At 39.4% G+C, this 16,188-nt stretch overlaps 1 protein-coding gene across 1 annotated transcript in view; it reads right to left on the bottom strand.

The window, feature by feature from the left end:
- ITGA9 (integrin subunit alpha 9) overlaps positions 1-16,188 on the bottom strand; it is a 212,313-nt gene that overhangs the window by 83,844 nt on the left and 112,281 nt on the right. Inside the window, exon 17 of the mRNA XM_065752710.1 lies at positions 13,081-13,157. Coding sequence (XP_065608782.1) covers positions 13,081-13,157 — 77 coding nt within the window. The remainder of the gene's footprint in view (positions 1-13,080; positions 13,158-16,188) is intronic.

Genomic DNA, 16,188 nt, shown 5'->3' with positions numbered 1-16,188 from the left:
TAACAGCCCCACAAGCAGAACCAAACTATAAAAAAATCTCACAGGAAGGAAGTGCTATTAGATTTTACACTGCCTGCTTACATTGCCTCACTATCACCTGTGCATTCAATTTTCTGCAGAGCTGAAACCAATCTACACTAAGTACTCAGGCAATCACTCTGTATGCCATGGTTTATTCTGTTAGCTCAACTGCTGCCCTCCCTCTCTTGCACAGAAGCTTCAGCTACCACGTGCTGCAGGAGACCTCATATCTGAATCCTGCAGTCTAGCTGAGATACACTGAACCAGCTATGGTAGGCTAGTTCTGGGCGCAGCAGATTGTTTCTCTAATGACCATTTCCAGAGTTGAAAATTTTGCTTTCTAGTCTGCTCTGAATAGCTAAGTCCAAGATGATGGGAAAAAAAAAATAACGAATTTGAAGAAAAGTCCATCCAAAGAGGGTTTGCATCAGCAGAGTACAGTTTGGCACTAAAATGGCACCAATACTGCTCTCTGGGAAGATGAAATAATACAGACCACTGTTTCCCCATAGGAAGGGATCAAACTTCCTAAATGAAAAAGGCACTTACTGCAGTGAGTCTAGAGAAGCTGAAACTGTTTGCGCTGGTACCCCTGTAGGGCACAGCTGCTCCCTCCAGTTCTTGTATCTCACACATATTGCAATTCAAAAAAATGACAAAGAATATTATCTTTTCCACCTTTCCTACACCTTAATTTAAATAAATAAACAGATTTAAGCAGTAAACAACAGGAAAAAAGAAGCAACACTCTATAAAGTTATTCTTTCTTCTCATTATAGAATTGAAACAGAGCTTTTGGTAGTTAGAACTAGTTATCATATTTTGAAGACTTCTTTGGGAATTCTCTTACTCAGATGTAATTCATCCACATGAATCCCCCATAACTACAAAACAGATACAACTACCAGCTGCCTATGTCTTCAAATTTAAGTAGAAAGTACAGAGCAGGGCACAACATCCACACAAAAACACTTCTTATCAAGCTGCAGAAATCTGTTGCCTCTCTTTTTTATTATCAGTAATTTCAATTGTACCCAGATGTTCAAAACCCTTTATAAACAGAACTTAAAGAGTCAACAGGGAAGGAGCCAACTCACTTTCCTCAATGTTTACTCTAGGGAGTAGCTTTTGGTTTGAATGAAGCTACCCTGGTTTATGAAACTGTCACATGAAAGCAAGATCAGGCACATCTCCAGAACTTCTAATCTAATCTTTCACCCTTGAAGAACTTGAAGAAATGCATACAAACCAACCTCTTTTGTAGCAACAAGCTGTGTTCAGGAAACCAGCGATACTGTGCTCCTGAGATAGTTACCCCTACATGTGTGAGTACACATGTCCTAAGGTGGGAAAACAATCAAAAGCTAGTAACTAGCAGCAGTAACAAATGTAGAAAATTAACGGTGCTGGGCACATAACTGGACGTTGCATACATCAGCCTGATGTGAACAAAAACAAAAAGAAAAAAAACAACAAAACAAAACTCAATGTATTTTTTCCTGTTTGTTAAAGTAATTGAAGAAGAATGCTGAAATCACAGAATGTCAGGAATTGGAAGGAACCTCAAAAGATCACCTAGTCCAATACTCCTGCTGGAGTGGGAACACCTAGATTAGATCACCCAGGAATGCATCCAGGCAGGTTCTGAATGTCTCTGGAGGAGGAGAGCCCACAACCTCTCTATGCAGCCTGTTCCAGAATAGAAATATTAACAGAAATAGAAGATTGATGTCCAGAAGTCACAGAGAGTAGGTGAACTGAGAATGAGTTGAGCACTTTTTGTTTATAGGAATTAGAAAATTAAAGTTATCATGCAAACCACATTTTTATCACAGAACTCATGCCCTCAGAAACAGGCTATTAAAAGCTTATGAGACAGGTTTGATTACTTGCCTCATTCCTGGAATGCTGGTTTTCAATATGTAATTTTAAAACCATGTTCAGCTGAGCACTGACAAGGGAGAAAAAGACCAGTGCCCAATTCATCAGTCACCTTCAGAGGTCAATGAAAGGCAGCTAATTAAAGATGAAAAGTTAGAAGCAGCACAGGTTTGTTCCCTCAGGAAATCTGAAGTAGCAGGTGTTATGTGTCAAGAGTAAGTTACATCTCAACCTCAAAATGATAACCAGCATAAATCTACACCATTGCATTTCCTTCACTTCAAGCCAACAGTTCAGGCAGAACCAGCAAGAGGATCTACATGGTGATCTGGAACAAAAGACAGCTTTAACTGATTTTGTAGTTGTATGATACACTACAGAAAATGTTAGTAGAGCTAGTATAACATTGAATGTGTGTGCATCCATGCAGATAAGTATTAACCAAGCAATATTTTGCAAATCCAAAACACCAATGCACCTGCTTTCCATTGTGCTCTGTAATGAATCAAGGCCATCGACCTCTGGACATAGCTCATATAACACAGAACTGACAGACACTAAGTTTTTGCTCTGTTGCTTAATATTCTGGTTGCTGGAGCAAGAAAAAAATACGAATTGAACCATCTTAGATTCATAAAACACTGATGTTGAGATGTTCACAAAGAAGGCCAGGCTGTACATAGTTAAACGATCGATTTAAGTTGTGCAAAATCACATCTCATTAGGGTCTAGTTTAGAAAACAAGCAGAAAAAATGTATTCCAGTGGACAAACTCAAGTGATTCTTAACAAACAAACAAAAAACAACATATACCAGCATTTAAGGAATATATGATTGGCTTGTATGGTACCCCTGACTGGCAATCAGTATCCCGTTACTTATAAAGAAATCAGGAATTTATATTAGCTATAGACTACTGCAGTTCATTACCACTCATCATTTGATGGCTGTTACCAACCACATGGGTTCAACCACTATATATTCAAAAGAAAAGCGATTGCCCAGAGCTATCAAATTGGCCTTATTTATTAATTCTGGGAGAGATTTATGAAGCTCTGCATGTAACCAGCGAGAAGAAAACTGAAAATCCATTCCTTCATCCCCTTTTACCCTCAACAGGGAAAGCATTCACTTGTTCCTGAGATGGTGCTCCCTATGCAACTTGTACTACATCCTGATTAATTGCAGGCTCTTCTGGGTTCCCCTTTCAGGAAACTGCAAATCAGATGCTGAAAGTGCTTGCTATAACAAAATTTTCCATGTGTCTTGCAAATGCAGCACTCAATTCACTAACAGCTGTCTGTAGGTAAGAGATAAAAGTTGAAGCAAAGGAGAAACTAGATCTCTTTCCTGGATTCATCAAATAGATTTATTTCCAGATGGAATTACAAACGTACTAATCTACAGTAACACACAAATCATAAAATCATAGAATAATTAACATTGAAAAAGATCACTACAATCATCATCAACCCACCCCACCACCATTCCCACTAACCATGTTCCCCAGTGCCACATCTACACATTTCTTGAAAACCTCCAGGGACAGCAACTCCACCATGCCCCTGGTCAGTCTCTTCCAGCACCTCACCACTCCTTCTGAGAACAAATTTTTCCTGATATTCAACTCAAACCTCCCTGGACTCAGCTCACAGAGGGCCCTGTGGTTTATTAGGTGATTCCTAGTGAAAAGTCTCCTGAATGCTGGGCAGTGGGATTGAGCATTGCAGCTGAGCAAGTATGTCTGAAGTTCCCTTCATTCTCAGTGAGTCATGGAATAAAATATCAATTAAGTTGTTCCAAATAAGGCAGATCTTCTCTTTTTTCTTAAAATAATAATAATACAAAAAGAAGAAACAAACAAACAAAAAACCACCTGTATTATTAATAAAGATGTAAACTTGCATTTCAAATGTGACCTGCACAGAGGCTGGGTGCAGGCTCTCTCTAATCTGAAGTGGTATCTGCTTTCATCTGGCAGCTCTGCAGAAATTAAGCACTCATGAAATGGCTACAAGTTTCACACCCTGATGGCACTGTGGTGGGTGAAAGACAGTGTGTCATGACTTAGTTTTCACTGAAGCACAGAATCACAGAGGTTGGAAGAGATCTCAAGACATTGAGTCCAATTGCCCTGCTAAAGCAGGCTCCCCAACATTAGGTCACACAGGTAGGCATTTTGTTGCCGGCATCTATTGTTTAATATAATGGTATAAGCATTTTCATAGCATTCTTTACAGTGCAACAAATTACTTTGAGATAGTATTAAATTACACTATATGAAATCACTTAAAATCAAAGAGTGAAACAATTTTTTGAGAAAAAAGAAAGTAACCTACTCATAACCACTCTTCCAATGTTCTTCCATTCCTTCTCCCTTGTAATCACTATTTCAGCTCTTTAAAACATCTGAAGTTGGCTCAGTACTCAGGCAGGACCAAGTAAGCTATGGGCAGTACATGACGGGAATGGAAACATGACTGGAATGGAATCTGTTACAGCTCAGTATCTGCATCCCAAAAGCTGAGAACATCCATGCCAGTACACAGCTCTACACACACATAGTCTGGACTGAAAGCTCATGAGCGCTTTTTCCTAGCACTAGGAATCCTAAATTTTCTGATTTTCATTTTGTTGCTCTTCATAAGGCAGTTAATTAGCTCAGTCTGACTAGCTCTACTACTTAGAGTAGCCTGTCTAGGGTAAATAGATCATCAAAAATATTACTGAAAGTGTTTGGTCAATGAAAGATAAGTGAAAACAAATTAATCTGCTATAAATGAAAAGGAAGGGAAAAACAGATATCAGAATGTGTAATTAAGCTTGAAATGAAAGGATATTGTTTTTCCTCATCACGACTGTTTTGTTAAGATGCACTTCAGGCGCACAAAACCACAACAGGCAGGCCATGAAACGTGATGCCTCTCTGGAAACAAATTCTCGTTGTGTGATCAAAGGAAGATAAGTGCTGAGACGTGAGTCTGGTTGAAATTATGAAACAACTTTGCTTCCCACATTAAATCACAGGCTTGCAGCTTTTCTCCATGGGTTTACAAAGCCTATGACCTGTGAAAATCTTTTTTTTTTAATTTTTTTTTAAATGTCTTTGAAATTCTTTAGATAAACTTGAGCAGCTTTAATCTTTCTGTTTAGAATTTGATGTTACTGCTCCCTCCTTCAGAAGGCACTGACTATCAGCATTGTTACTACACTGAACTACGGTCTGTGCTGTTACGTCTTGCACTGGTGAAAAGTAAATAGGACAAAGCTGTCAAAACATACGCTTTTTTTCTACAGCTTCTGGATTCCTTCAGTTCGGATTCTGCAATAATTTCACAAGTCAATATGAAATTGCTGAGATTCATTCTTTAAATCTAGGTGCTCAGAGTCTGATCATGTGTCCAGTGAACCATGAGGAGTTTTTCCTCTGATTTTAATAGGTTCATGAAAATATTTTTATTGTGTCCATACATAGTTTATTCAAAACAATGACATGCCTCTATCAGAGGCATATCTAGTCACTTTTATTAAATTATTCTTTATTCACTAATACAAATCACACTTATGCTTATAAACTTTGAAGTTGCTCCAAAGCTCAGTAAGCTGACAGGCTAGTGATCATAGAATCATAGAACAGCTTGGGTTGGGAGAGACTCCCCAAGGATCAGCAAGATTCAATCCCCTGTGACAGGCAGGGCCCACCAACCATCTGGTATTAGACCAGGTTGCTCAGGGCTGCCTGTTCCAGCACCTTACCACTCTCTCTGCAAAGAGCTTCCCACTGACATCCACTCTAAACCTATCCTCCTTGAGCTTAAAACCATCCCCCCTTGTCCTATCACTATCCACCTGACTAAAAAGTCGATTCCTCTCATTTTTATAATACTTTTAAATACTGGAAGGCTGCAATGAGGTCTCTTCACAGCCTTCTCCAGACCTAACAAGCACAGCTCCCTCAGCTTGTCCTCATAGATGTGGTGCTCCAGCCCTATGATCACCTTCATGGCTCTCCACTGGACACTTCCCAAGAGCTCCACATCTTTCCTGTACTGGGGACCCCAGACCTGGATGCAGTACTCCAGATGAGGCCTCATGAGGGCAGCGTAGAGAGGGACAATCACCTCCCTGTCCCTGCTGGCCACCCATCTTCTAATGGAGCTCAGGATATCATCAGCCTTCCAAGCCGCAAGAGTACACCGCTGGCTTGCATTCACTTTTTCATCCACCAGGACCCCCAGGTCCTTCTCCACAGGGCTACACTCAAGGAGCTCTTCGCCCAGTCTGTATATGTACTCAGGATTACACCAACCCAAGTACAAAACCTTGCACTTTGCTATGTTGAACCTCATGAGGTTCACTCAGGCCCACCTTTCAAGTTCGTTGAGGTTCCTCTGGATGGTGTGCCCTCCTTCTAACACACCAATCACACTTGGTGTCATTGGCAAACTTGCTGAGGGTGTACTCGAGCCTGTAATTGATGTCACTGATGAAGATGTTGAAGAGAACAGACCAAGACAGACCCTCGATGAATGCTGCTTGTCACTTGCCTCCACCCGGACATAGTGCCATTCAACACAACCCTCTGTCTATGGCATTACAACCAATTCTATATTGACCCAATAATACGCCCCTCAAATACATACCTCTCCAACTTTAAGATAAGGATGTGATGAGGGGACCATGTCAAAGGCCATCAGTTGCCTTCCATTTGTCCATCAATGTCACCTCTCCATCACAGAAGGCCACCAGATTGGTCAGGTACAACCTTCTCCCTTACACCCAGAGAGGTTATGGGGTCTCCTTCTCTGGAGACATTCAAAACTTGCCTGGATGCATTCTTGTGTGACCTACCCTAGGAGATTCTGCTCCAGCAGGGGGATTGGACTAGATGATCTTTCGAGATCCCTTCCAGTCCCTGACATTCTGTGATCCACAGCAGGTACAATCTCTTTCTTTCCCCTCATTTTGATCAGCAAATCCTTGCCAAGCCATGCAGACTTCCCACCTCCCCTGCCCACCTTCTTATTCTGAAGGACAGAGAACTTCTGTGCTCCCAGAAAGGGATCCTTGAAGAGTAGCCAGCTTTCTTCCACTACTTTATCTCTAAGGACAGTTCACAGATCTCATCTAACAATTCCTTAAACAGTGATGCAGGTGTCTTCAGTCAGGTCTGGATCAGGTACACTTTGAGGTTACATCTCAGAAGATCACTCAAACAGAGACATGCAGAAGATAGAGCATATCACAGAAACAAAAGGAGTACTGGCAGAAAACATGTTAATATTTTAGTAAGTCACAGAAGGAATTTATGTGAAAGGGAAAAAATAAGCTTCTATTGAGCTAACCAGAAGATTATCTGGAAAATATCTTTTATTCATAAATCATTGTTTTATTAAAATGGAAACAATTCAAGCTAGATGAAAATTTTGACAGATTGAGTTTTTGTCTCTCTCTCTGGCTAATTCCAGAGGGATTGGCAGAGGCAGAGATGGCCCAAATCAAAAGCCTGACCTTTCAATTGGAAAAGGACATTTCCCCAAAATTCCATTGCACAAGAAAAAACTTCCACTCCAGTGCAAAATAAAACCAATTTTCAAAACCTTGAAAATCTCTGCAAATGCACCTGTTGCCTCTTTGGCTTTCAACAACTTTTGCTTCCAGTTTGACTTTTCCAAAAATAAACGGTTTGAAGCAGTACAGACATGAATCCCAGCCAGTCTGTAGGGAAATAAGGTAAATTTTAATCTACTAAGTGATCTAGAACATCTAAAGAAGTTCTAAAGCCAATGTGTTGAAAAGCTGCATATTACAACCATAATAAGAGTTCCAACAGATGAGTAAAGCTGCTTCTAATGACAGATGAGGATAACCTCACATCACATAAATATATGAAAGACAGACTTTCTCTCCTGGAACCTGCTCAAAACCAGCAATATTTGTTACATCGCTTTCCACCCGAAGAGGCTTACTGACCCATCCCTTACAACCTTATTTACATACAATGCACACAACTCAGGCTAGAGCGCAGCAGCTTCCTAACAAGCTGCAGCACCTTTCTTCTGCTCCCATTTGTTTTTGGTAAAGCTACTCTGTTCATTCCAGCATATAAACTGTCAGTGTATTTACACATTAAAAGAGGATTCCCTCCCTAGCTGCATTTAGCAGAGAAGCCACCACCCATTCAGCTCTGTTTTTTAGATGGTTTATTACAGCCAGAAGAAAGTCTGTTTTTCCAAAAATCTTGGATGTCTTCTCCATGGTTCTCACTCAGTTCTTACAGAGGTATTAACCGGTCCTGCTAACTCCTATTACTTCTGTAGACTGCTATCTGTGCATAAATGAGGCATCAGAGCAAAAACAGATTTGTGTACACGTGACTATGTTCTCTCAGCCCCTTAAGACCAGAGTGCTTGCCTCCCATATAAAGAACCAGAGGAATGTATTAGCGGATTTTAAAGGCCAGGGAAGCCTAGTCCTTCACAAAACACATACTTCAGAGTTTTCCCCAGCACATCTTGAGGAAACAGACGCAGTTCAGCTTCTAAACAAGTAGTTACGGACACGCTCAATAAAAAACTGGTATTTGCTACAGATGCCTAATGGAGACAACATTTGCTGTGCTGAGAAAACACAGTGAGGCATTCAAGTCAAGTGTGAAATGTAATAAATATATTCATAATATTAAACAATATATTTTAAAATAATAGCCAACAGAACACTCTTTAATTGAATTTTGTGTTTCAGTAGTGAATTACAAGCAAGGAAAACTGTTTTTCCTGTTATCGTCCCAAAAGGCTATTGCCATAAAAACATAACTTGCCACAAAATATTTTATTCCTATTTCTCCAATGGTTTATGGTTTCAGACGGTATTGTTAAGCAATATATAAATAACTTCTTTACATTAGGATACTTTTAAGTCTCTTCCTTTCTAAGTCTCCTCTCCTCAACGGGACATTAGTGCATGGATTGTGCCATCTCCTATGACAGTTACAAGACTAAACACTGGAAGTTCTTTGAAGAGGAGGTAATAAGGTAGTCTTTCTTCCCTATAGTGCCAAAGCCTCCTATTTATTCTTCAAAAACAAAGGATTTGAAAATAGTCATGATTGCAAAGATGAAACACCTGTCTTCTGCTCCATCAATTTCTCCTAACACTGCCTTCATCAAGTCCCTAGCACAACCTGTGGCTCTTTTGTACCTACTCTTACATTGTCTCTTAGTTTTAGGCTAACAATACTCACAGTTCAGGTCAACTACTAAAAACACCATTCATGGTAACTCTAGGAAAAGCATGGTCATGGCAGTTCCATATGCCTCCTCACTATTTCAGCTTTAAAAATCCCTGCAGTTTGTTTTGTCAGGTGTACCCTTCACTTTAGCATCTCCTCTCAATCCACGTTCCTGCTGGCAGAGGTGGCACCAGTGAGAAGTGAGTAGCCCCACCTCTTGCCACCGGAAGACACCACAACCATTGGTGAGGGTGTATTCTTTGTTGAGGCAGCGTTGATCAGGTTACAGAGATTAACTCTGATGCAAGTTAGAACACCATAGAACACAGGGTCAGAACTGATGAGGCCAGCCGGGACTCACTAAGTCCTGGAATCCTGAATGCCAGAATCTACTATCTCTGCACACCTCTCCCCAGTACAGCACAAACTGCTCGTGCAAGGAATTTTTTCCACACTCTCCAGTCTGAGCCTGCCAAACCACATTATACGACTTGCCCTTCATGTCATGTGCCACAAGCAAGAAGAGCCTCGTTACATCATCCCACAATACTTACAATGAGTTGTGATGGGTTTACATACAAACGGATGCTGATGAAAGAGGACAAGCCCTAAAGAGATCCATCTGTAAACTGAAATCAAGCCTTAATAAGATTCCTCCGATAACTGAAAACATGCCCTTTTCTACTCATGCAGTATGGAACCTCAGTCTTCAGCTCACATCCCCAAGGACAGTTTTCACTGTAATAAAAGTATTTTACAAAACACAAAACATTGGAATCATCAGCTCATCACTCACCCAAATCATCACTAAAGCATTTAGATAGGACTGTAAGTCTAAGGTTTTTATTATTTTCCACTTTGATGCCCTTTGCTCATCTCCTCCCCACTACCAGCAGTACAGGGAAGGATTTCAGCTCACCCAGAAGCACAGTTTCCACTTGTAGCGGCTCCATTAAGAAGCAACAGGAAATAACAAGGAAAACCCAGCCATATCTGGTCAGAACAGTAGTTTCCAGCTTACACATATAATCTGTTTGTTTTGACCACTTTGAATATGAGGAACATAGTAGGTTGTTACCCGGTCATGCTAAGGTGTCTGTTTGTTATTTCTCAAAGAGCAGTGGCCCACATTTGAGGAGGCAGGTTAAATTTTAGGGAGAGAAGGAGAATTGCAAGAAATGCCACATTAGATCAGCATTAGTCATTCAGTACGGTGGCTCAGTATCTTCAAGGCCATGTGCAATACTGATCAATTGGGTAAGTCTACTGACAGAAATATATGAAGGTGAACTGAAAATTGGAGGAGCTTGTGCGGTTCCTGAGATCCTGAGTGTGACCTAAGCAAGCAGTTCTTTTGACGATAATGTAATATGAGCTCAAATGCTCTAAACAGCACGCATTGGAAAGCTTAATATATACAGGCATGGACAAAACTATGCCTTACAATATACAGAACTCTGTATAGCTTTTGACTTGTTACAAATTAATGAAAAAATTTGTGAGAAACAGTCAGAATAAGTCAGTCCATCCAGCAGAGAACCCTATATCCAACCATGTCTAAAGCAGAGGCCTGTTCTCCTGATATATTTCTCCAGCTTCCAGCATCATAAATGTACCTAATTTGCTTGTTCTTTCATCACTCCAAAGAGCTTAGTATGGCTAGGAAACTTTTATCACCTTGCTGTTCATTTTTAGCAGATTTCCCCAATCATTTACGAGTAGCGCAAATACCACTGGCCACAACTCAAGCACTTGCAGAAGTTTCCCCACCAGGAAAACAGACTATTTATACTTTCTCTTTGCTGACTGCGCTTTAATTGGGTGATAACACTTAGGCACAATTCCTCTTTGGCCTGGGCAACTTAGTTTCTTTATGAACCTCTCGTAATAAATCCTAATGAAAGCTTTTTAATGTCAAGTAGGTGATTTCAACAGGATCACCCTATCCACATGTCCAGCAACACCTTCAAAGAGCTGCTTGTATACCTGACACACTGCACATACTGTCCTATAAACATTCTGCTTATCTCTATCTACTGGAGTAACTGTGTGCTTTTAGCTGCATTCTTTTTATTACTCAAGTCTACCAATTTCAGTCAGACACAACTGTGTAGACAAAGGCATTGTGATAATTTTGCTAATAATTACATCACTTATTTAATTCCCAGCTGCAAATGTAAGACTCACCTTTTATGCCCTTCTAAAAAACAAACAAATAAACCTTTTTACATAGAACTAGCATAAACACAAAGTACCTGAAAAAAGTCTGAAGGGGGGGGTCTTTAGCATGAAATATATGGTGCTGAATATATGAGCATAATCTTTGAGAGAACCAGTCCTCTAGAATCAGAATCTATGTATGCTTTTGAATTCTTACAATTGCTAAAAATCTGTTCTCTTCAAAGATACTCACTGTGTTATCATTCCTAACAGCAGGAGTTTACGCGACTCTTTAGGTAAAGAAAACCCATTCTGTGTGGACTTGATAGATTTTATGACATCCTGTTCACTTCAAACAGAAATTCAGAATGACGGCAAAATTCTGAGTAAGTGCTCTCAAGCTATGTAGAGCTGCGCTTGAATATCTTCAGCTTTTTTGACAGCTGTGGCTCTTAGATTGTCAGGATAACATTAATAACAGCCATAAAAGTAAACAGTCCAATATTCCAGTCACAAATACAGCTCCTACTGCAGTGATTACCACACAGCAGCTGACAAGTTTTTAGAACTTGCTTTTTATTGATTATTCATCAACTGTAGAACAAACCCCCTCATTTGCTTCACCAGTACACAGAAACAGGTTTCCAACTCTACTCTTAACACATTTTTCTCACCACTAAGATCTAATGAAAGGTCAAAAACCTAGACTAACCACAGACAACGCTTGTACTCTGCAACCTGAGACCTAACCCTGCACTCCCAGCCAATCCCCCCAACACATTCCTGTGGACTTCAGTCCTGTCTGGATAAGTCTATAACTTCACGGATTTGACTTTGTTTCAGTTTCTTCTCCAACTACAGTTACAGCATGCTGTACACTTTCATAAAGCGTGCACATGTCCTATTACAATTTTTTTTTTTAAACCAGCAGAGTTTCTTCCTCTCTTTCCTGACCTGAAAGCAAAGCAAGCATCTGCAAACAGTAAAACCTCTGGTACACAATTAAATAACTTACATCAGCATTTCCTATTTCTAAAAATGTGCTAAAAATCTGGAAAAAAAGGAAACAGAAGTGGTGCATGTAGTTCACCTTTAGCCTGAATATCCAGAAATTGAATAACTGTGTCCTGGTAAAACAATAGGCACTTTCCTAGGATCACCAATCTCAAGGGACAGAACGTAAATTTCACCTCTGGTCTATTTGACTAGGTTTATTATCCCAGAAGAAAGTGAAATCAGACACCTCCAACTTAAAAAAGACAGACTGGAGCAGATTTAAAGAGTTAGGAAAGATACAAGCTCAGAAATTCAAAGGGGAAAGGTAATCACCTCCTAAAAGATTTTTTTTTTTAATTTTTTTTTTTTTTTTTTTTTTTTTTTTACAAACATTCAATGACACCTTTTCTGAACAAAAATGCTTTTCTGCATGCAGATTACTTCTACCATGTCATAAACAGTATATTATCATCTTTTAAAAATGGCATGGTCCGTGGTGGTATTTGGTTTGAGCAGAATTAACTTTCCCTGTCCCTCTCCACGATGCTGTCACTGGTTTTGTCTACTGCAACTGTAAACTCTTTGACAACAGGATTTGCCCTGTGCATGCACCCAATCACCGTTCTGATTCTGTGTATGCTTACTGCACTAGACATGATATCATCAATAATATCCTAGTCTGGAATAGGATGTCTGCATTTGTACTTTGATTTTTAAATGCATCTGACATGAAACAAACGGTGTACCAGCATGTAAGTAGGAACAAAAAGAAAAAAAGTTCACCTACTCACCTAGATAGCAGTAATTTACCCTGAAGTTTCAAATCAGCAGCACAGTCATCAGATTGACAATTCCTCTCAAAAACAGTCTGTGCAAAACAGAAAAGAACTGTTACAGCTTGAAAAAAATAAGACTAAAACTCCCCCAAAGAAGCAACATGTTTGGATGAACTCAAAACCCAGCAAAATCTGTGATACAGGAAAGTACAGTGCAAGTACCAATAAAACCCAAGGAGAGCCAAATCTCATCTTTATCAGAACCGCCTCCTTTATCTTCTAGTTGAAAAAGAAAGTTCAATAAAATCAGCCTCTTTCACAGAGTTCCATCAATTCATTTCTGCTTCTCATCCGATAATTATTTCTCACACAGTATTTCTGGCATCCTGCTTTCCAAAATGTGCATGAAAATAAAAGAGTACACAGACTACTGAATAAACTATTTTTGGTTCCAAAAAGGCACAAGTAAATAATTTAAACATTCACTGGCCTACATTAAAGATAAGGATTTAAATGTTTTAAGATCATGTGATCAGTTTCAAGTTTTTCTACCATCCTGCAAGCAGCAAAAAAAATACAGACTGTTACATAGCCTAAGATTGATCTACAGCAGTTTGCCATGGCAAAATAAGGTAGCTGCTAGTTAGTGAAACTAAAGAACGGGAACGTGCTCCTAGCATCAAAGAAACCCAAATGCTGTCAAGATCACGGTTATTTTCCCATGCTGCAAAGAACAGAGAACGACAGTTTTCTGAACAGCTTAGGAGACCTTTTAGGCAGGTAGATTCATTCAGTCCAATATGCAATGCTCTTCAGTTTAGCAAGTATTTAAAGGACATACCTTAAATGAACACTGTCAATACTGTTCAGCTAACAGTTCTCAGGAAACTAGAATCAATTGGTTTCTTCCTGTAGTATGGATATTCCTATCTACAGGCTTTGGCTTATCACCAAAGTAAATACATTTTAAACAAATACAAAGAGACAGCAAATTTATGCATGACACAGACAATTGCCAGACTTACGGAAAAGAAGATGAATGTAATACATATTTGACAAGCTCTGCCCAACTAAATCAGCACAGGAGAAAGACTTAGAATCTTAAGACTGGACAGCATAAAGACATTTTAGTCCTTTTTCTACCAGAAAGACTCTTGTCTAGGGATGCAGCTTGCTCTCCTTTCTTTGTATGATCAGAGTTCTCCAAATAGGAGTGAACCTCTATGAAGGCAATTAGTGTTGGACTGGAAGATATCAAACTACTCTGTAGGTTATACTAAATTGCAAACAGAACAAAGAAAGTTGGGAGGAGCCAGTACATTTTTCCTTTAATTTTACTTTCCTATCTGTCACTTTCTCAAAAACTCAGATATGGAAATTAGTGATCATTTAAACACAAGGATTGAACTTATTCTTCCTCCTTAATAAAGTCTCTATTTGGGGTCAGAGAACAAGAAAACCAAAAGCCCTGGGTGAGGAACTGGCTCAAAGAATTCCACTCAAAATAAAACAAGCTTCAGAGATATAGTTTCAAAAGGCCTGAGAACTAATCCTCAACAATTGTAGTATCTATATATAGGAAACATTGTTTGACCTTCAGAGGATAAAGAAAGATAAACTGTAAAAATATTCTTGCTTGACAGTTTCCCTACTTGCACTGCAGAAATCTTGGCAAACAGAACAGTGATCAAAGATATGATCTGCACTTTTAAAACAACCAAGTACTGTAAATGTATTTAAGTAACTACCTAATAATCTTGGAATTTTATTACTAAATCTATAGCTGTGCTTTTTCAGAAAGAATGAACAAATATCTCATTTTTCTAAAACCACTGAGCATGTATCTCCTCTAACACACCACGCACTGGACAGCAAGCTACTCAGTAAAACATCAGGCATATCTTACATCATAAAACTGAAGTTCCTATATAGCACTATGATGATAGAAAGAAATAAAGATGAGTCCCCAGTTTCACAAATGTGTAGCAGCGGATTCTCTGCTAAAAACCCATTCTGGTCTGGGGAGACAGGGAGAAAAGATCTGCAGTTTCAGTTGCTAGGACCCAGCCAGGCAGCTATAGTTTGTTCAGCCTCCATCAGAAGCTAATTATAACTCTGGATCATATTGCCATTCTACCATATTTCCCTGGTTTGAATAGACTCATGCCTCTATTCCACCTCTTGTTTTTGTATGCCCGCTAGAGCCTCAGCCTGGTAGCTCCTCAGTCCTGTTTCCTCCATTTTCTTTCTCTGCTAACTTGACTCTTTCCTTCCCCAGTGCATTGCTTCTTCTGCCATTCCAGTTGACTAATTCCTGCCTGCATAGATCCTTCCTAAAGAATTAAGGGGTAAACACATTAAGTCATCATAACATTTGCAAGCAACGCTTACATATTCTGTTACTGTGCTCTCACTTGGTCTGTTTGGGCTGCGATCTCTTTGGGCCAGAAACCATACCTAACTCAACACTGCACACAGTTGGACAGGAATCTGGTGTTAGGATACGCAGAAGCACTACTGCAGTATAATCATTACTCTTACCTCTAAATAATTTTTAAAGTAGCTTTGGCTTTAAAATAACAGTTTTAGGGATTTACCAAGGTCTTCATATATTCAAAATGCTGAACAAGATAATCAACTTCCATATATATTACTCAGATCTGGAAAAAGGGAAGTAGAAGGAAGTTAACCCATTCTGTAACAGAAACATTCCATAATTTCTATAGTTGCTGTTACTCAAGGTGAGAGGAACTTTTACAGAAGTTCAAACTCAACTGATTCTTACTAGATTACACTTTAATTGTACCAAGTACCTCACAGATCATTAAAGATTGTCAGGAAGATTCATTACAGAAGATCCATAATCAAGAAGATGTTCACATTTGGTGGGAAGGTTGCAAAAAACTCACAGAAATTGTCCTGAATGAGAAACACGGCTGCATCTCTTATCTGTATGTCATCAAACTTCTGTCTGCCATTTCCAAGAGCCAAAAAGGTATATGTGTGCTCAACAGCACAAGCTGAATAACATCAGTGCTTCTAGGACATGACTGGTAAACAGAAAACTAAAGCTATTTGAGTGCACAGCAAGTCCATCAGCCTTCTTGCAATCACAGCACAGAG

Source organism: Cyrtonyx montezumae, unplaced genomic scaffold, assembly GCF_038088225.1.
Source record: "Cyrtonyx montezumae isolate F1298 unplaced genomic scaffold, pur_monq_1.0 scaffold_8, whole genome shotgun sequence".
NCBI lineage: Eukaryota > Metazoa > Chordata > Aves > Galliformes > Odontophoridae > Cyrtonyx > Cyrtonyx montezumae.
The sequence above is the reverse complement of the archived record's forward strand: the minus strand, read 5'-3'. Positions and strand labels throughout refer to the sequence as shown.